Here is a 21150-nt window from a genome sequence, read left to right on the forward strand (position 1 = left end):
TTGAACCAAATAGACGGGCACAGCAACCTTTCAATCTTGCTACTTCTCGACGTTCACCAAACTCCTATTTTCCCTTTAGACACCCTCCCGAGACTGCAGCTGCAGATCAGAGTCACACTGAGACAATAATGAGCAAGAAATAAACAAGACAAGCGGGTGGCTAAAAACAGGAGGCTGTTTTTGTGAAAAATGTTTCCTGATGTCTGAGCTGTTCTCGATTAAATTCCTCTGATGTAGAAAGCAGCGTTTTATATAGCTCAGTAATCTATTGGATAGCACAGCTTGTAATCCAGCAGACTAGAATCTGATCCTTTATTGAGGCTGGCATCAATTTAAATGGCTCCTTTCTGAATGTTTTTTTTAAAATTTAAGATTTTTAAAGATGGAATGTCTTGGTGTCTTGTAGCACCTTTTGTGTTTTCAGGACATCCCCAAAGTGCTTCACATCCAATGAAGTATTTTTGAAGTGTAGTCACTGTTGCAATGTAGGAAACGTGACAGCCAATGTGCGCCCAGCAAGATCCCACAGACAGCAGTGGTATAATGACCAGATCGTCTGTTTCAGTGCTGCTGATTGAGAGATGGATATTGTCCAGGACACCAGAGAGAACTCCCCTGTACTTCTGCGAAACACGAGAGAGAACAGATGGTGTCTCGGTTTAACATCTCATCCGAAAAAACGGCAAATCGGACAGTGCAGCACTCCCTCAGTAGCGCACTGAGAGGGCTGAATTTTATTCTGGTGACGGGGGTCCTGGAAACGGGCCAGAAGGTGAGGGAGACTTCGCCTCGGCCCTCTGTCAGACCCTCCAAAAGCTGCCAGCCAATCAGAAGGCCGCAGCTCTGCAGTACCGGCAGCGCCATTGGGAGCAGTGGTGATTGCCAGTACTGCAGGAGGCCCTGCAGCATCGCGGATGCCGGAGACCCCAAGCAGGTAATTGGGGTTTTGCAGGGGAGGTGGCATTCAGGTAGAAGCGGGAAGAGGTCCTTTAGTGGCGATTAAAAGGGCCTCAATTGGCCTGGGGTGGGCAAGCCGTTATCGACCTCCCCCACCCTGGACTAAATTGGAAGGGGTCAGGAAGGCGATGGGCATTCCATTCCCCAATGCTATTTTATGAGGCACCCTCACCTCTGTTCGCATCCCCAGGGCACCCATAAAATTCAGCCCAGAGTGTCAGCCTAGATGTTGTGCTCAAGCCTCTGGAAGATTTCTGTTTTGCTTCTATTTCTTAGAACCAGCCAGTAAAGCACTGAGCCTTACAAACCACATAGGAACACTTTCATTTTCCAACTGCAGCATTAAACATCTAGCTGCCCTTGAGAAGGTGGTGACGAGGTGCCTTCTTGAACCGCCGTAGGTACACCCGCAGTGCTGTTAGGGAGGGATTTTGACCCAGCGACAGTGAAGGAACGGCGATAGATTTCCAAGTCAGGATGTGAGTGACTTAGAGAGGAACTTGCACATGATGGTGTTCCCATGTACCTACTGCACTTGTCCTTCTAGGTGGTAGAGGTCGCAGGTTTGGAAGGTGATGTCGAAGGAGCCTTGGTACGTTGCTGCAGTGCATCTTGTAGATGGTACACGCTGCTGCCACTGTGCGTCGGTGGTGGAGGGAGTGAATGTTTAAGATGGCGTTTTACACGGCTCACTCCACATCCTTGTAACTCAAAGGGGAGAGTGCTGTCAATTATTGCCAAGTGGCTGCTGAACCTGACTGGAATTCACAGCTCGTCCTTACGTCATCTGATGCTCAAAGAAGCTCCCAGGTTTAATTCCCTGTCTGGACTCGGAGAGACATTCTCGGCAGGGTAAGTGGTTGAGTTTCTACCATCGAGCTCATGACCCCTTTGCTGGAAAGGGGACATCAGCCAGGGTTCCTGCTTCTGATCATTCTCCAGTGGACACCCCACCCGCTGGAACGTGCCCTGATGTGGATCGGAAAAGATTGCAAGGCTCCACTTGTCAGTACTGACTGGGGTGTCCCCCCGTTTGGAGAGTGACCGGTTACCCAAAGAGAGCAAAGCAAAGAACGTCCTGCATTTATATAGCACCTTTCATGACCTCAGGACGCCCCAAAGTGCTTGACAGCCAATGAAGTGTGATCACTGTTATAATGTAAGAAATACAGCAGCCAATTTGTACACAGCAAGCTCCCACAAACAGCAAGGTGATACTGACCAGATAATCTGTATTTGTGACATCAATTGAGGGATAAATATTGGTCGGGGAGAGCTTTTCCTTGAGTGCTGTAGGATTTCTATATCCACCTGAGAGAATAGGATGGCAGCACCAACAAGAGTGCAGGACTCCCTCAGTACTGCACTGGAGAGCTCTCTACATTGGGGTATTTAAGGTCTGGAGCAGCACATGAACTCCTGACCTTCTAGGTGTAAGATGTAAGAATGCTACCAACAGAGCCACAGCTGACGTGGTCACAAAGACTGTAGCAGAGGATGGACAACGCGCCAAGGGCTGGGAAAGGCACCAGAGGATGAGCAGGGTGTCAAAGGTTACCTACGGGTAAGCAAGACGTTGTGGGTTGGTTAATGCTGATGGAGCCACAACCAGTGACAGTTAACACCTTCAAATAATGAGTGAAAACACATGAAAACACAGAAGGATGTGGAGAGAGGCGATACAAACCTTGTTACTAACAGAGAAAACAGTAACTCAGTGGATTGCAACATGCTCAGACACATCTCCCTTCATAACATGTAGAAAGAAGTGAAATACACATCGCCTTTTGGAACAGACCCATACAATCCTATCCAACAACAACAACTTGCACTTATATAGCACTTTTAACGCAGGAAAACGTCCCAAGGCACTTCACAGGAGTGTTGTCAAATAATATATTGACACCAAGTCACGAAAGGAGACATTAGAGCAGGTGACCAAACATTTGGTCGGCGAGGGAGGTTCTACAGAGCTTCTTCAAGGAGGAGAGAGAGGTAGCGAGGTGGAGAGGTTCAGGGGAGGATTTCCAGAGCTTCGGGTCCGGACAGCTGAAGGCAGGGCCGCCAGAGGTGGAGCGGTTAAAGTTGGGGATGCGCAAAAGGCCAGAATTGGAGGAGGGCAGACATCTGGGAGGGTTGTGGGACTGGAGGAGGTTACAGAGATAAGGAGGGGAAAGGCCATGGAGGAATTTGAACACAAAGATGAGAATGGTAAAAATCAAAGCATTGTCCGACTGGGAGCCAGTGTAGATTCGCAAACACAGACTCCACTTTGTCTCATTTGTTTACTGTATAGCAAAGCTTGAAGTTCCAGTTAGTCTGGATCCCATAAGTCAAACACGTGCCAGATATTTTCCCTCTCTGTGGTCTTGGGGATTCGGGCCACAAGGGAGCTGGAATGTTTATGTCAGCTCCCTTTAATAAGATTTACTTCATCAGACAGATCAGACGTGGACAGTGAATTACATGCTGAGCTGCGCCTCTATTCCACACTTTAAGGTAAGGCTGTGTCTCTGCCTGTCTCTCATTCTCTTTTTCTCTCTCGTACGCTCGTAATACTCAGAGCAAGACCAGCCTTTGGAAACAGAGTAAAGGAGGATCATTACAACATGTTAAATTTCGAAACTTTAGCATGAATCCTGACCACGAGTAAAAAGGTATGTGCAGAACTCTGATTTTTCTCATGAAATATTTATAATAATTGTTATCTCTGGCAGGGCTGCCAGCTGAAGCCTCAAACCCCAGTGGGACAATCCTTTAATTTATTGCTGTTTTTCTTGTTCATTCAAAGTAAAAGCTTCCCACTTTATCACAAGCTTCGATAACTTCTCCTGACAAGCCGCCAGAGAGTAGGTGATAGGCGATCAGGTGTATTCAGTAAAGTGGACATCACTGGTTCATGTCAGGCAACATTACCTGTGCCTTTGGTACAAGTCGTGTGTACATCCCTAATGTCCCCAGGATCTGAATAATCAGCTTTTTTTTACACTCTGGTGCAGTACTGAGGGAGTGCTGCGCTGTCAGAGGTGCAGTACTGAGGGAGTGCTGCGCTGTCGGACGTGCAGTACTGAGGAAGTGCTGCGCTGTCAGAGGTGCAGTACTGAGGGAGTGCTGCGCTGTCGGAGGTGCAGTACTGAGGGAGTGCTGCGCTGTCAGAGGTGCAGTACTGAGGGAGTGCTGCGCTGTCAGAGGTGCAGTACTGAGGGAGTGTTGCGCTGTCAGAGGTGCAGTACTGAGGGAGTGCTGCGCTGTCGGACGTGCAGTACTGAGGAAGTGCTGCGCTGTCAGAGGTGCAGTACTGAGGGAGTGCTGCGCTGTCAGAGGTGCAGTACTGAGGGAGTGCTGCGCTGTCGGAGGTGCAGTACTGAGGGAGTGCTGCGCTGTCCGAGGTGCAGTACTGAGGGAGTGCTGCGCTGTCAGAGGTGCAGGACTGAGGGAGTGCTGCGCTGTCGGAGGTGCAGTACTGAGGGAGTGCTGTGCTGTCAGAGGTGCAGTACTGAGGGAGTGTTGCGCAGTCAGAGGTGCAGTACTGAGGGAGTGCTGCGCTGTCAGAGGTGCAGTACTGAGGGAGTGCTGCTCTGTCAGAGGTGCAGTACTGAGGGAGTGCTGCGCTGTCAAAGGTGCAGTACTGAGGGAGTGCTGCGCTGTCAGAGGTGCAGTACTGAGGGAGTGCTGCGCTGTCGGAGGTGCAGTACTGAGGGAGTGCTGCGCTGTCAGAGGTGCAGTACTGAGGGAGTGCTGCGCTGTCGGAGGTGCAGTACTGAGGGAGTGCTGCGCTGTCGGAGGTGCAGTACTGAGGGAGTGCTGCGCTGTCAGAGGTGCAGTACTGAGGGAGTGCTGCGCTGTCGGAGGTGCAGTACTGAGGGAGTGCTGCGCTGTCGGAGGTGCAGTACTGAGGGAGTGCTGCGCTGTCAGAGGTGCAATACTGAGGGAGGGCTGCGCTGTCAGAGGTGCAGTACTGAGGGAGTGCTGCGCTGTCAGAGGTGTTGTCTTTTGGATGAGCTGTGAAACCAAAAACCCATGGCACGATTTCAATGACAAGCAGGGGAGTTCTCCCCAGTGTCCTGGTTAATATTTATCCCTCAACCAATATCACTAAAATAGATACGTTCATTATGGCATTGCTGTTTGTGGGATCTTGCTGTGCACAAGTTGGCCGCTGCGTTTCCTACAACAAATGACTACACTTCAAAAATGTAATTTATTGGCTGACAGCGCTGTGGGATGGCCTGAGGTTGTGAAAGATGCTATATAAATGTAAGTCCTTTCTCTCTTTCTCACGATTCAGCGCGATGCCGAGCCTCACCGAGACCAGGTGTGCTCGCAGGTTCAATTCCTGGTCATACTGAGCTAGCTGCTGGGTGCTGCAATTTGCCTCAGTACTTTGAGAGGACAGGGTGGAGATGGGGTTAAAAAAAAATCAGCTTTCTATCACTATCCGCAGTCACTATTCACTGGAGACCATGGACGTCCGACGAGGCCAGAATTGGGATGGACTGTGAAGCACACTAGGGTCAAATAGCTGGGTGACATCATGGACTAGGGTTCCTTCTGATCAGAATGAGGTATTCAACAATGAATAATGATGCACTTTTGGCACCAACTGTAGCATCAAGAATGAGCTGCAGTGTCAAGCTCCCTCTGCTGTACCCCAACAACCAACCCGAAGGTCAACTTCAGACGAACAGTTGGCACCGCACCACCGTGATATCAGAACTGCCCACACCAGCCGACCTGACACTTCTCTGAGGGACATTGCCAAACGTACGCCAGTTAATGATGACTTATGAACGGACTAACGCATCGTGGAAACAGGGACCAGGCTGAGCATAGGGACCCTTCCGGGGCCAGGGGACTTTCATCACATTAGTGCAGCCTGGCTTCAAACCATGGAGGAGAAAGAAGTGTGAAGAACCCGGTCCCCAATTCTGCACAGCCGGAGTGAATGAGAAGAAAAAACTTGCATTTATATAGCACCTTTTGCAACGACAGGACATCCAATTTGGAGCCCAATTACGCAATTTTGAAGAATGAAGAATAGATGCCCATGGTAGAAGTCGATGGAGAGGAAATGATGGGAGAAAATTGTTGAAGGAAAAGAACATTAGGGAGGTTAGCAAAAGCCACAATTTAACTCGGTGTGCGTCACCACTGTAGGTGCATTATGACTGATTGTGGCACTTAACTGATGTTGCCTAAGGCTCCGCTAAGCACACAACACTGTAGATTTTTAAAATATAACCACTAAGCATAGGCAGGAGCTATGACATTTAGAAACAGATTTACAAAAGGGAAAATAAAACACAGGAGTGAAGGTAGCAGATGATGTGGGATCCCACTGAGTTTTAATCCGAGCTCCTCGATGTGTTGAATGTCGAATTTAACCATTGCCAGCAATTGCTTTTAACCATGTGTACTTACACTGCAGAAATTCACCCTCTCACTTAGCAGACATTAAGCAGTAGGGGACCAGAATATTTTCACATGGGCCACCTGGCCTTAACTACATGTTTTTAACCTTGCTGGTTTTCAGAGGCGCTTTGCTAACTTGGAGCCAAAATGGTGTTTTCTCTCGCGCGCATTTTCTGTCACCGTTGTCTGCGTAAAAGGTTGTGAGTTCAAATCCCACTTCGGCACCTCAAGCACAAAAGTCCAGGCTGACTGTCCCATTGCAGCAATGAGGGAATGCCGCATTGTCTTTCAGATGAGACAGATTAAACCGTGGCTCCCTTCTGCCCTCTTTAACGGATGGACCTTAAAGACCCCATGGGGCTATTTCAAAGGAGAGCAGGGGAGTTCTGCCCCGGGCCCTGGATGATAGTCATCCCTCAATCAACATCACTAAAAAAAGCAGACGATCTGATCATGATCACATTGCTGGTTGTGGGATCTTGCTGTGCACAAGTCGGCTGCCCTGTTTCCTACATTACAACAGTGACTACATTTCAAAAGTACGTCATTGGCTGTGACATGCTTTGGGACGTTCTAAGGTTGTGAAAAGTGCAATGTAAATGCGAGTCAGTCTTTCTGAGTTTCTGATGAAGCTAGTGACTGGGCCACACTTTAAGGCAAATACTAGACGTCAGGGGCTTGTAGCTAAAAGCCTGAACTGGTTTTAGTGCCTAAATAATATCAATAATAGACCAGTGTGATGTTAAATAATAAATACACTCACTATTCCTGCTGTGCCTCATGATCAGACTCTCGAGCTTTCTCTTTGCTTTCTGTGTTTCAGGCTGGTGTTGTAACAGGAAAGACTGTTATTCCAGAGTAAGAGGGTGGGGTGAGGGGCAACAAGGATGGCGGTCAAAGCGCCCAGCTCTCTGCTGAAGAAACACAGCCAGACTGACCTGGTGAGCAGGCTGAAGAGCAGGAAAATCCTTGGAGTCGGTGGGAAAGATGACAAGGGGGAAGTTCACCGATCAAAGGTAACGCTGCCTTCTCAAAGGGAAAAGGGCTTCGAACACGCTGGGTGGTTGGCCTTTCATCGTCTGCGACTCGGGTTCGAGCCCAGCCCAGACTGATAGGGTTGAACTTTCCCTCTGCCTCTCTGTAGGCGTGCCATGTGGAATGAGTTTAGGCAGTCTCGGACCAGGTCCTAATGGGCATGAGCCCAGGGCGCTCCATACTAAACTGGTATCTCCCTCAGATAGGCCCCAGCATGTAAAATGGAGGAACGTCCATTGTGCTGCTCTGGGTGAGGGACAGGAGTAGACCATTCTGCCCGTTCCCTGAGACAGTTCAATGAGATCATGCCGATCTGTATTCTAACTCCATCCACCCGCATTGGCTCCATATCCCTTACCTTGGCTAGCACAAATCTATCAATCTAGTATTAGATTCAATATTATTAATTGAGCTCTCATCTACAGCTTTGTGTGGGAGAGATTGCCACACTTCTACCTTTAGAAGCATTTCCTAACTTCTCTCCTGACTGGTGGCTCTGATTTTAAGGTTTGTTCTTGTCCCACCAGCAGAAAAAAAGTTTCTCTCTACCTACCCCATCAATCCCTTTCAAAACCCTATAAACCTCACTCAAATCACCCCTTAACCATTATATTCCAGGGAATACAAGCCTAGTTTATGTAATCACTGCTCATAATCTATTCCTCAAAGCCCTGTTAACATATTGATGAATCTGTCCTGCATCTCCTTCCAATTTTAATGCATTCTTTCTGAAGACTGTACACAGTATTCCAGATGTGGTCTAACCAGGGCTTTGAATAGCTGTAGCAAAACTTCCTCCCTTTTATATTCCAAACCTCTCGTTATAAAGGCTAACATTCCATTAGCCTTTTTGATTTTTTTTTTGTACCTGAATACTACATGTTTAGTGTATGTGGACCCCCGAATCTCTTTGGACCTCCAGTGTTCCTAGATTTTCACCAAAATGGTTGGGCTCACACTGACCTGTTGCGATGTCCTCGAGACTGAGCGAGGTGGAGCTGAGTTTGGTGTCGGAAATGAAACCAAAAAAAAGACAAAGACTGCGGCAGCTGAACATAACGTCTTCTCCTTTTATTCTGTCTTAGTTTCCTTTTTTAATTGCGAGCATGCGTGTTCTATAGCAGCCTCTGGAGTACAGAATGCAATTGCAATTTCAAAACATTGCGACACTACACCTGTGTGGAAATCCGTGTGTCACAACTGGCCGTTAGCTGCAGCATTAACATTAGCTCTTGTTAATTTTCCAACTGATCTGCCATGGCTTCGGTCTCATGTTCTTTTTTTTTTAGCTTGTGCACGTTTTGAGGGAGGGTTTCTGCAAATGTGCAGGTGTGTATGTATGTTTGTGAATGTGTGTGTGTGTGTGTGTGTGTGAGCTGGAGCACATATTTGGGAGTGTGTGCATGTGTGTGCACGTGTTTTTGCGTGTGCATGTGTTTCTGAGTGTGTGTTCACCTGTGTTGCGTGCATGTGCGCAAGTCCATGTGTGTCGATGCTGGTGTTTGCGTGCGTGTATTTGTGTGTGAATAAGCATGTATCTGTATATGAGCGTGTTCAGGCATGTATTTGTGTGTTTTGTGTGAATGATTTGATCAGGTGGTCAACATCCCTCACAGGATTATATTTTTATAATTATTCTCGGGATACGCGTGTCGCGGGCAAGGGCGGCATTTATTGCCCATCCCTCGGTGCCCTGACTTATTGGTTAGGTTATGTTGAGACTTCTTTGCAGGGGCAGTGGTTCAATACAACTGAGGTGGTTGCAAAGCCATTCCTCAGAGATAGTTAAGAGTCGATCATGTCGTGTAGATAATATAACTGAATTAATATTTTTCATTTTCTCCCCCAGATCAGTCAGATGTTGGGGAATGAATTCAAGTTTACTCTTCATGAGCCATTTGGCCTCAGGTAATAAAACAGAATTTTCCAAACCCCAACATTTAAATTCTGCAGAAAAAAATGGCTGCTTGCTTTACAATACAAAAGATACCCCTTCCAGCAGTGTAGTGCTCTCTCAGTAATTGCCCCTCCAACAGCAAAGCACGGCCTCAGTTACTGCCCCTCTAACAGTGCAACATTCCCTCATTACTGACTCGCTGGCAATACAGAACTCCCTCAGTGCTGACTTTCCAACAGTGTGGCACTCCCTCAGGACTGACTCTCTGATAGTGCAGTGCTCCCTCACCACTGACTCTCTAACTATGCAGCACTCCCTCAGTACTGACTCTCCATCAACACAGCACCCCCTCAGTTACTGCTCCTCTGACAGTGCAGCACTCTGTGACAGTGTGGTACTCATAGAAACACAGAAAATAGGAGCAGGAGTAGGCCATTCGGCCCTTCGAGCCTGCTCCGCCATTCATTATGATCATGGTCGATCATCCAACTCAGTAGCCTGTTCCCACTTTTGCCCCATACCCTTTGATCCCTTTCGCCCCAAGAGCTATATCTAACTCCTTCTCGAAAACATACAATGTTTTGGCCTCAACTGCTTTCTGCGGTAGCGAATTCCACAGGCTCACCACTCTCTGGGTGAAGAAATTTCTCCTCATCTCAGTCCTGAAAGGTTTACCCCGTATCCTTAGACTATGACCCCTGGTTCTGGACTCCCCCACCAACGGGAACATCCTTCCTGCATCCACCCTGTCAAGTCCTGTCAGAATTTTATAGGTTTCTATGAGATCCCCCCTCACTCTTCTGAACAGCGAATATAATCCTAACTGTCGAAGATATTTTAATAACTCATACGGAGACTTCGAAATTTGTTACTAGGAGTTTATTTGCGTGATATCACGGAGAGCCCGTACAGTCTGCACTGTAAGCAGCACTCTCTCGAACAGTGAAGAGTGTTTATATTTATACACCAAACTAAACAACTTTGCGCTATCAGTTCACATTCCCTGACATTTAGCATCCCAGACCCCATCAATTGTCCTTGAGTCTTCCTTTCATCCTTATCAAGCTTGCATTCCTGAGTGCTTCGTGCAATCTGCAGTTACATCAAAGCAGCTGTCGTATACTCTGATAAGAGGGGCCCTACATTCCTTATCAACAGGAATTGACAGCATACATTTCACAAGAGCCCATTGTTCCAAACCACAAAGTGTTACATGATCATACCACAAAGGAACAGCTGTCCTTATAATTACAGGAATCACAGGCGTCAGCTAGTCTACTTTAACTATTTCATACCCACTTAGCAATCATAATGCTTTTACTTATTTCCCATGATTATTATTTTCTTCCACACAAACTGACTCAATCTCTCCTCATACGTCAGTCCCGCCATCCCAGGAATCAGTCTGGTAAACCTTCACTGCACTCCCTCTATAACAAGAACATCCTTCCTCAGATAAGGAGACCAAAACTGCACACAATATTCCAGGTGTGGCCTCACCAAGGCCCTGTATAATTGCAGCAATACATCCCTGCTCCTGTACCCGAATCCTCTCGCTATGAAGGCCAACATATCATTTGCCTTTTTTACCGCCTGTTGGACCTGCATGCTTACCTTCAGCGACTGGTGTACAAGAACACCCAGATCTCGCTGCATATTCTCCTCTCTCAGTTTATAGCCGTTCAGATAATCTGCCTTCCTGTTTTTGCTACCAAAGTGGATAACCTCACATTTATCCACATTATACTGCATCTGCCATGCATTTGCCCACTCACTCAACTTGTCTAAATCACCCTGAAGCCTCTCTGCATCCTCCTCACAACTCACCCTCCCACCCACCCAGTTTTGTGTCATCTGCAAATTTGGAGATATTACATTTAGTTCCCTCATCTAAATCATTAATATATATTGTGAATATTTGGGGTCCTAGCACCGATCCCTGCGGTACCCCACTAGTCACTGCCTGCCATTCGGAAAAAGACGCATTTATCCCTACTCTTTGTTTCCTGTCTACCAACCAACCATCGCAATACACTACCCCCAATCCCATGCACTTTAATTTTACGTGCTAATCTCTTATGTGGAACTTTGTCGAAAGCCTTCTGAAAGTCCAAATAAACCACATCCACTGGCTCCCCCTCATCAACTCTACTAGTTACATCCTCGAAGAATTCTTGTAGATTTGTCAAGCATGATTTCCCTTTTGTAAATCCATGCTGACTCTGCCCAATTCTACCACTGTTCTCTAAGTGCTCTGCTATAAAATCTAGAATTTTCCCCACTACCCACGTCAGGCTGACTGGTCTATAATTCCCTACTTTCTCTCTACCTCCCTTTTTAAATAGTGGGGTTACATTAGCTACCTTCCAATCTGTAGGAATTGTTCCAGAGTCTATAGAATCTTGGAAGATGTACACCAATGCATCCACTATTTCTAGGACCTCTTCCTTAAGTACTCTGGGATACAGACCATCAGGCCCTGGGGATTTATCGGCCTTCAATCCCATCAATTTCCCCAACACCATTTCTCTACTAATACTGATTTCCTTCAATTCCTCTTACTAAGCCCTGTGTTCCCCAACATTTCTGGTATGATATTTGTGTCCTCCTTTGTGAAGACAGAACCAAAGTATGCATTTAGTTGGTCAGCCATTTATTTGTCCAACATAATAAATTCCCCTGTTTCTTACTGTAAGGGACCTACAGTACTGTACTCCCTCAATACTGATTTTGACAGTGTGGAACTCAATCAGTAAATACACAGTAGCATCAACCTGACTTGTGTCTGTAGTGCGACTTGAACCCACAAGTGTCTGACTCAGATAGGAGTACACTATCCACTAAGCCAAGGAGTTAGAGCTTAGATTTTCTTTATCTTGAGTTTAAAGGATAGCAAGCCTCATCTGGAGAAAAAAACTGTGCCCTTGTACGTGGCAGAAGTGTGTTTGCACTGAGCCAAGTCTGGAACCCTCAAATTATTTATATGCAATAACACAAATAGAGGCAGACTGCCTTCCAGACAATCTCCACACAGTGTCAGTAGAAACTTACAGCACAGACGGGGGCCATTCGGCCCATCATGCTCATGGTTGTGTATTTATCTCACATTTTCCATGTGTGAAGACAAGAGGAGTATTATAGAGTGCGGCTAACAGAAATCCAGCTTAATTATAAAAATTCACACAAGAAAATGTAATATGGAATTTTAATAGCATGAAGCAAGATTGAACTCTACGATAACTCTGCTGAATTAACAGTAGCTCCACGTAGTTACACAGTGAATTATCCTTATCCTGCTGAATAAACAGAAACTAAGTGCAACTAGAGTGAGCAACCTAACTTTTCCACATTGCTTCTTGTTTCAGGTGCTGGCAGTTCCTCTCCGCAGTCACATTCTCCATTGCTGGAATTCTGGTCAGTTCAAGTTCCTCAACATGCACCTTTTGTATATAATCAGTGATTGCAAATGGCTTCCTTTGGACCAATGTTCTTTATCAGACAAGTAAATATCTAAAACAACATACAACATCAGCAGCAATATCAGGAAAGGGATCCAATTGCCTTCTAAGTTATTGTGTTGTAATTGAGTGTTTGATTTTTAAAAATTCATTCATGTGATGTGGGCATCACTAACTGAGTGGCTTGCTAGGCCATTTCAGAGGCGAGTGGATCTGGAACCACACGTAGGCCAGACCGAGTTAAAGACAGCAGATTTCCCGAAAGGACATTAATAAACCAGATGGGTTTTTATGACAATCGGATAAGACTCATGGTCATCATTACTGAGACTAGCTTCTTATTCCAGATTTGTTTAGAGTCATGGGGCTGGATCTCGGCAGCGAGATTAAAAAATGGCGGCCGAGCCATGCGGGTCGCACGCCAAAGAGCCACCGCAATCACCCGCACGGTGGCTGATTTAAATAGCCAGCACGACCAGCATGTGGAGGAGGCGGCCTATCTATCCCCGGCAAAGGCATTAGCTGCCTCCACCACCCCCCCTACCCTCCGCCACCCCCACACTGATCACATCCTCTCCCCACCCCACCAGTGTGGCGCCACGTTTCACTGGACGGGGACATGAAGGCGTGGGAGTGCCGGCTGCCCAGCCGAGATCACGCGGACCCTCAAGATTGCAGATAAGTCTATTTAAATGTTTTCATTTTATTGATTTGAATATGTTAATTGTTGTCCCATCGCCCAGTGGCGGAGATGGGGAGGGGCGGGGGGGGTGGGGGAGCTGTCATGGAGTCTCACCACTGTCGGGAGGATCGGGCTGGGCCGGGCCCTCCCGGCATCGAGGTCCGTGGCAGGCCTCATCTGGAACCATCTTCAGGCACCACCCCCCCCCCGCCCCCTTCAACCCTACCACAGAACCCGATGCCTAGGGGAGAACAAAATCCAGGCTATAGAGTCATTTACGGCACAGAAGGAGGCCATTCAGCCCATCGAGTCCATGCCGGCTCTCCAGGGAGCTATGCTGTCAGTCCCACTCCCCGGCTCGCTCCCCGTAGCCCTGCAAATCTATTTCTCTCAGGTGGCCATCCAACTCTCCTCTTGAAGTCATTGATCATCGCTTCCACCACCTTTGTGGGCAGCGAGTTCCAGGTTATTACCACTCGCTGCATTTAAAAAAAAGGTGCTTCCTCATCTTCCCCCTGCATCCTTTGCCCCCTAGTCTGAGTACTATTTGTTAATGGGAACAGCTTTTCCTTGTGTAACTTATCTAAGCCTGTCATAATCTTGTACACTTCTGTTAAATCTCCCCTCAATCTGCTTTGCTCTAAGGAGAACAAACCCAGCTTTTCTGACCTAACCTTGTAACTAAAACCCTCCATCCCTGAAACCATTCTGGTAAATCTCTGAACTCTCTCAAGGACCCTCACATCCTTCCTGAAGTGTGGTGACCAGAACTGGACGCAATACTCCAGTTGGGGCCGAACCAGAACTTTATAAAGGTTCAGCACAACTTCCCTGTTTTTGTACTCAATGCCACTATTTATGAAGCCCAAGATCCCATATGCTTTACTAACCACTCTCTCAATGGGCTGGATTTTACCAAGCTCTCGACATCAGGCTCTGTGACGGAGGGAGCCGGAAAGTGGTTCCGGCGCGGTCCGTCAGGGAGGCCGATGCCAGGAAGGCCCGGCCCTATCCCCTCAGTGGCAGCGAGGCTCCGTGGCGGCCCCCCCCCCCACCGCCCCCAACTTCTGGGCGACGGGAACAGCATTTCAATATTCAAATGAATGGCATGAATAAATTTAAATAAACTTAACTGAAATCGTCCGGGCCCACCGCGATCTTCGGCACAGCGGCTGTCACTCCCGTGCATTCAAGTCCCCGTCCGGGGAAAGCTGGCGTGACACTGGTGGGGAGGGGGGAGGAGTTAAAAATTTCAGTGTGGGGGTAGGGGGGAGATGGGATCAAATCAATGTAATGGGTGTAGGGGATGTTGGGAAGGGGTGAACATTAAGCTTTGTGCAGTCTGTCGGGGGGAGAGGTGATTGGAGGGAGTGGGGATAGGCTTCCCCAGCTATTTATATATAGCAAATGAAGCAGTGGTCCCAGCACTGAGCCTTGCAGAACAACACTGTCTACCATCCTCCAGTCTGAGAAATAACTATTTACTATGACATTTAATAAATTGAATTTAAATTTTCCCCCCGTCACTGTGCTGGGATTTGAACCTATGTCGCTAGATCATGATTGGGATTATGAAGCTGACGTGGGGGGTAAATGGAGCAGTCCGGCATTGTGTTGTGGCAGATGAAGTTAAAGTGATGCTCGTGATGCCAAAAGGGCTGACCCTCACTTGGCACTCCAATGACTGAGCATCCACAGTCTCTGGGCTAGAGAATTCCAAAGATTTATAACCCTCTGAGTGAGGAAATTTCTCCTCATCTCAGTCTGGAATGGCCAACCCCTTATCCTGGGACTGTGAGCCCGTGTTCCAAACTCCCAGACGGGGGAAACAATCTCCCAGCATCCGTTTCCTTCACTGAACACCTGGCCACCCTGCCAGGCTGTTTTAGACGGGTGTCAGGAGGACTGAGTCCACATTCAGTGCAAACACCAGGAAATGCCAGGGTGTCTATTTCACGTCATCCCCGCCACTTAGTAAAGTCGTGACAGGCGCTATATAAATGCAAGTTTTTTTCTTCACTTTCTGGTAGGGGTTTCAAAGGGTGGAATCTGACCGCCTTCGTTTTTAAACATGGACTGGGACCATTTCCGGGTTCTCAGGGCCACCTGCCTGCATGATCTTCCTCGAGACGGCCATTTCCGGGAGTCCCGTTCAATAAGGGACAGCGGGCGGGCGGGCTGTGGAGACAGTAGGGGCAAAGGGAGCATCCAAGGTTCTGGGTAGCTGGTAGAGTCACGGGGAAAGGTGGGCGCTGCCACTGTAGTTGGGGGAACCATGAGGGCGCCTCAAGATGGGGGAATCTGTCCACCATCAGGAAGATCCCAGTGGTATCACCAAATTGTCCCTAACTGGGCACTTAATCGATAACAATTGGCAGCTGTTGCCGGGTGGATAGTTGGTGCTGATCACAACCCAGCTCCAGCAAGAACACTCGGAGGTGGAATCATGTTCCCCCCACGCCCCCCCCCCCCCCCCCCCCCCGCCCCCAAAGCCACCTCCACACGACTGATATGATTCTGCCCAAAATATCCTCCTCCAGCCCCTCACCCTAGCGGACGTTGGCGTGATTTGAACTATCAACCAAGATCTCTGCCACATTTCCACTCTGTTACTCAACAATCCATTCATGGGTTGTCATGGAAACTAAAATCAAGACTATTGTGTCAAAATAAATTCCTACATTTAACCTATATAAGTTAAAGGTTATCAGACAACACCTCCCGGCCCTTTACAGGAACACATACCGATAGATTGGAGTTAGGACGAGCTCCAGATCTGAGGCCTAATTTAGCTCATTTCAAGCTGTCCTGCATGATTTAGTCGTAAAGATATTTATTAATAACCATGCCAGCTCTATCCACAGCACATACAGGGGCATCAAAGACTGAGTCAGACACAGCGATGCAATATTGGCAGCGACATTAACTACCTCAATCACAAGGTATCACAAGGTTGTTGCAGTCATACGGTGAGAGGTTTGGGTGATTCTAACTGTTCAACTCCCACCTGACTGCAGCAAGTGTTTTTTTGCTGTTAGGGTTATAACCACTTTGTGTTTTATTTGTCAAATGGACAAACAGTGACAGGGTTTTGTGTAGGTTTAAAACGGAAGATTAATTATTTATTGAGCAATCTGCCTTATCCCAAATTTGTTGCAACTGCACCCACTCACACATTCACTCGCACACGCGCACACACACACACACACACAAGTGACAGATAGAGAGGCAAAGGGGTAAATGGTTTTAAGCAGGGTAGGGTTTTGGGGTTCAAAGGTAAACTTGTTGAATTCTCTCGGAGGTCAATTTCTCATTGGTTGCAGACCTGAGATGTTTGTAGATTATTCAGTTTGAAGACAGAGAGTCAGTTCCAATTCACTGCTGTGCAAATTAAAAATGTAGAATTCGCAGCAGGGTGCCTCCCTTCTTGGCTTGCTGGATTTCTTTCCAGCTTTTGGTGATGCTTCTTCTTGGGTCTCCCTCTGTCTCCAGAGAGCTACTTTTAGGGTCAAAAATTGTTTCACACCTTTGCCTCGGTTGGGAGGCATGGATTTTCCTCCCTGTGGTGGTGGACAATGGTCCAGGATGTGGCTACTTCATACCTTCTTTGTTTCAGAAGAACCCATTCAATTCAAAAATGTCTCTTGATGGGTTTAGGATGGGTGCAATTGATACCTCTTAGTTTTGAATGTATTCTTTTGTCTTTGCCAGACAGTATACATTTTGAATACACAAACCAGGTCTTTTGAGCTTTGGCAGCCATTTTGAAACACATTGTCCTCTGTTTGAAAAGAAAAGTCCATTTTTATAACTCTTCAGGGTGAGTTCTTGTAGTTTCAATCACTACACTTTATGTGAGTGTCGCAAGGTGGTTATAGTAGTAAGGCAATAAGGGTGGGTACATAACTTTTATTATTCATTCAAAAAATGGGCATCACTGGCAAGGCCAACAGTTATTACTCCCTCTTGACAACTGAGTGGCTTGTTAGGCCATTTCAGAGGCCCAATAAGAGTCAACCACATTGCTGTAGGTCTGGAGTCACATGCAGGCCAGACCAGGTAAGAACAGCAGATTTCCTTCCCTAATGGACATTAATGAACTAAATGCATTTTTAGAACAAATCTGGTAGTTTCTTAGTCACGATTACTGTTACTAGCTTTTTATTCCATACTTATTTAATTTACTGAATCTAAATTCCCCACCTGTCTTGGTGAGATTTGAACCACGTGTCTCTGGATCATTAATCCAGGCCTCTACATTAGTTATTTATAATATAACCACTGTGCTACTCTACCCTATCTACATAAAGTAAACGAGAGATTAATATTGAGGTTGGGATATATAACAGCGTGTTGTACTGAATGGAGTGGCTAAAAGCAATTCACAATGGTTCATGTGTTATTTCTAATACTCAAAGGCAACTAAACTGCTTTGATGTAAAGGAAAGGATCCTTTTTTGTGTTCGGTTTCAGAAGAAATAAATATATATTTCTTCTGAAACAAGATTTAAATTTATACCTGTATATATATGTGTGAGTGACTAGCCTACTTGGGTTTGTGTGCAGCACATTTCAGCCTGTGTTATCTTGCGTATAATATTCTCTCTGGCCATGGATTGTAGTCCACATGATTAATCCTGTGTACATACGAACATATGAATTAGGAGCAGGAGTAGGCCACTCGGCCCTTCGAGCCTGCTCAGCCATTCAATAAGGTCATGGCTGAACTGATTACTCCACATTTCTAGCTACCCCCGATAACCTTTCATCCCCTTGCTTATCAAGAATCTATTTACCTCTGCCTTAAAAATATTCAAAGACTCTGCTTCCACCGCCTTTGGAGGAAGAGACGTCCAAAGACTCACAACCCTCTGAGAGAAAAAAATTCTCCTCATCTCTGTCTTAAATGGGCGACCCCTTATTTTTAAAGAGTGAATCCTAATTCTAGATTCTCCCACAAGGGGAAACATCCTTTCCACATCCACCCTGTCAGGATCTTGTATGTTTCAATCAAGTTGCTTCTTACTCTTCTAAATTCCAGCAGATACAAGCCTAGCCTGTCCAATCTTTCCTCGTAAGACAGCCTGCCCATTCTAGTTATCAATCTAGTAAACCTTCTCTGTACTGCCTCCAATGCATTTACGTCCTTCCTTAAATAAGGAGACCAGTACTGTACACAGTACTCCAATGTGGTCTCACCAATGCCCTGTATAGCTGAAGCATAACCTCCCTACTTTTATATTCAACTCCCTTCACAATAAATGATAACTTTCTATTAGTTTTCCATATTACATGTTGTACCTGCATACTAACTTTTTGTGATTCATCCACTAGGACATCCAGATCCCTCTGCAACTCAGAGCTCTGAAATCTCTCACCATTTAGATAATATGCTTCTTTTTTATTCTTCCTGCCAAAGTGGACAATTTCACACTTTCCCACATTATGCTCCATTTGCCAGGTCTTTGCCAACTCACTTAACCTATCTATATCCCTTTGTAGTCTCCTTATGTCCTCTTCACAAGTTACTTTCCTACCTATCTTTGTGTCATCAGCAAATTTAACAACCATACCTTCGGTCCCTTCATCCAAGTCATTTATATAAATTGTAAAAAGTTGAGGCCCCAGCTCTGATCCCTGTGGCACACCACTCGTTACATCTTGCCAACCAGAAAATTTGTGCCTACTCTTTGTTTCCTGTTAGCTAGCCAATCTTCTCTCCATGCCAATATGTTACTCCCGACACTGTGAGCTTTTATTTTCTGCAATAACCTTTGATGTGGCACCTTATCAAACTTCCTCAAAGAACTCCAATAAATTGGTTCAACATGATTTCCCTTTCACAAATCCATGTTGACTCTGCCTGATTACCTTGAATTTTTCTGAAGGCCCTGCTATAACGTCTTTACAACAGACACCACCCAGTGCATTATCCTGCATGTATTACACACCAACCTGTTCACTCACCTGGGTGTAACTCTTCCCAAACTATGTGGAACTAGGCCTGTTCTCTATCCTGAGCTGATCCAAAACTCTGCTGCCCTAATTCACACAGGATGTTCCCTGAGGGCTTCTGAACCCCGCGGTCAGGCTGAAACGTGGGTCAGAAGCTCACGCAAATGGTCACTCATTATGATTTTCCCTGGGGCGGCCAATTAGTGGCCAGAGTGCGGGCTCGCCGTCCAATTAAGGACAGCGAATGGGCTCTCGAAGCCTTCCAGCTTGAGAGGAGCAGCAGAATGCCGTGGAAGGTAAGTGAGGGAGCCATAGAGTCATAGAGAGATACAGCACTGAAACAGGTCCTTCGGCCCACCGAGTCTGTGCCGACCATCAACCACCCATTTATACTAATCCTACATTAATCCCATATTCCCTACCATTCTCCTACCACCTACCTACACTAGGGGCAATTTACAATGACCAATTACCTATCAACCCCTGCAAGTCTTTGGCGGGCTTCATCCAAAATGGAGGCACCCTATCTCCAACAGTTTCAAATTCATAATAAAAAATAGATTCAGCAGCTGGGCTACTTCCGCAGCAGGGGGATCCCCTCTACAATGCAGCTGCGGCTGCAGCAACACCTAGGCAGGCAGGGAGGGCTTCTAGGCCTGTCTGGAGCTCTGGCACCCCCCGCCTCCCCCTCCCCAGTCTTTCGCCAGGAGACTGCCACCAAGCTATTAAACTGGCTCCCCACCCCCCACTGCCCGCTAGATCCTGGAGGCTGACTGGAAAATCCCATTCGGCCTCCTTTAATTGGCCTTTAGTGGCCGTTAATGAAGCAGTTTGAAGCCACACTGGCCTGCACCGCTATTTTCAGTGCCTGCCCACCTCTGGTCCGGGCCCCAGTAGGACCTAAAATTCAAGCCCCAATGTCCCATTCACCCATCACCCCCAGTGCTCGCTGACCTACACCACTGGCTCCTGACCCAGCAACATCTCAATTTTAAACTTCTCAATCTTTTCTTCAAATCCGTCCATGGCCTCACACCTCCCCCCACACCACCCCCACCCCCCCCCCACCACCCATCTTTCCCTCCTTCAGCCCCACAACCCTCCGAGATCTCTGTGCTCCTCCAATTCCGGCCTCTTGCGCATTCCCAATTTTAACGGCTCCATCATTGGCGGCCGTGCCTTCAGCTTCCAAGCTCTGGAATTCTCTCCCTAAACCTCTCTGCCTCTCTCCCTCACTTTCCTCTGTTAAACACTCCTCAAAACGTACCTCTTTGATCAAGCTTTTGGTCATCTGCCTAATATCTCATGGGGCTTTTTGTCAAATATCGTTTGATAATCGCTCCTCCCTAGGGACATTTAACTACGTTAAGTGCACTATATAAATACAAGTTGTTGTTGTAACACACCAACTTCTTGTTGCTTCCGGTATGTGTCAAGTAAATTTAAGTTCATTAGCAAAAGTAAATTCCATTCCTTTTATTCTTTATTCATTTGTGACTTCGCTGGCAAGACCAGCGTTTATTATCCATCCCTAATTGCCCTTCTGTATGGCAGATTGAACCTGTTTGCATCTTTTATGGTTCCCAACCTTTCCTCTCCCTGCTTACTATAAAAACACGACACGTCTGGGGCTATTCTTTTTTTAGGTCTCTTTTTGTTCTTGTGATAATTAGCGTATTACTGTTTGTTCTTGAATTCACTCCAGTGAATCCCTGTAAAATTGCGGGAAATAAAAGCTCATGGTGTTGGGGTAA

General features: G+C 46.8%; 1 protein-coding gene across 1 annotated transcript in view; it reads left to right on the top strand.

Annotated features, from left to right (window-relative positions):
* Positions 1–21150, top strand: part of LOC137353395 (tumor protein p53-inducible protein 11-like) — a 117725-nt gene that overhangs the window by 89502 nt on the left and 7073 nt on the right. The window contains exons 2-5 of the mRNA XM_068019630.1: positions 3521–3614; positions 7193–7385; positions 9254–9312; positions 12667–12715. Of these exons, the coding sequence (XP_067875731.1) occupies positions 7257–7385; positions 9254–9312; positions 12667–12715 (237 nt within the window). The 5' untranslated portion in view covers positions 3521–3614; positions 7193–7256. The remainder of the gene's footprint in view (positions 1–3520; positions 3615–7192; positions 7386–9253; positions 9313–12666; positions 12716–21150) is intronic.

Source organism: Heterodontus francisci, chromosome 41, assembly GCF_036365525.1.
Source record: "Heterodontus francisci isolate sHetFra1 chromosome 41, sHetFra1.hap1, whole genome shotgun sequence".
Classification (NCBI taxonomy): Eukaryota; Metazoa; Chordata; class Chondrichthyes; order Heterodontiformes; family Heterodontidae; genus Heterodontus; species Heterodontus francisci.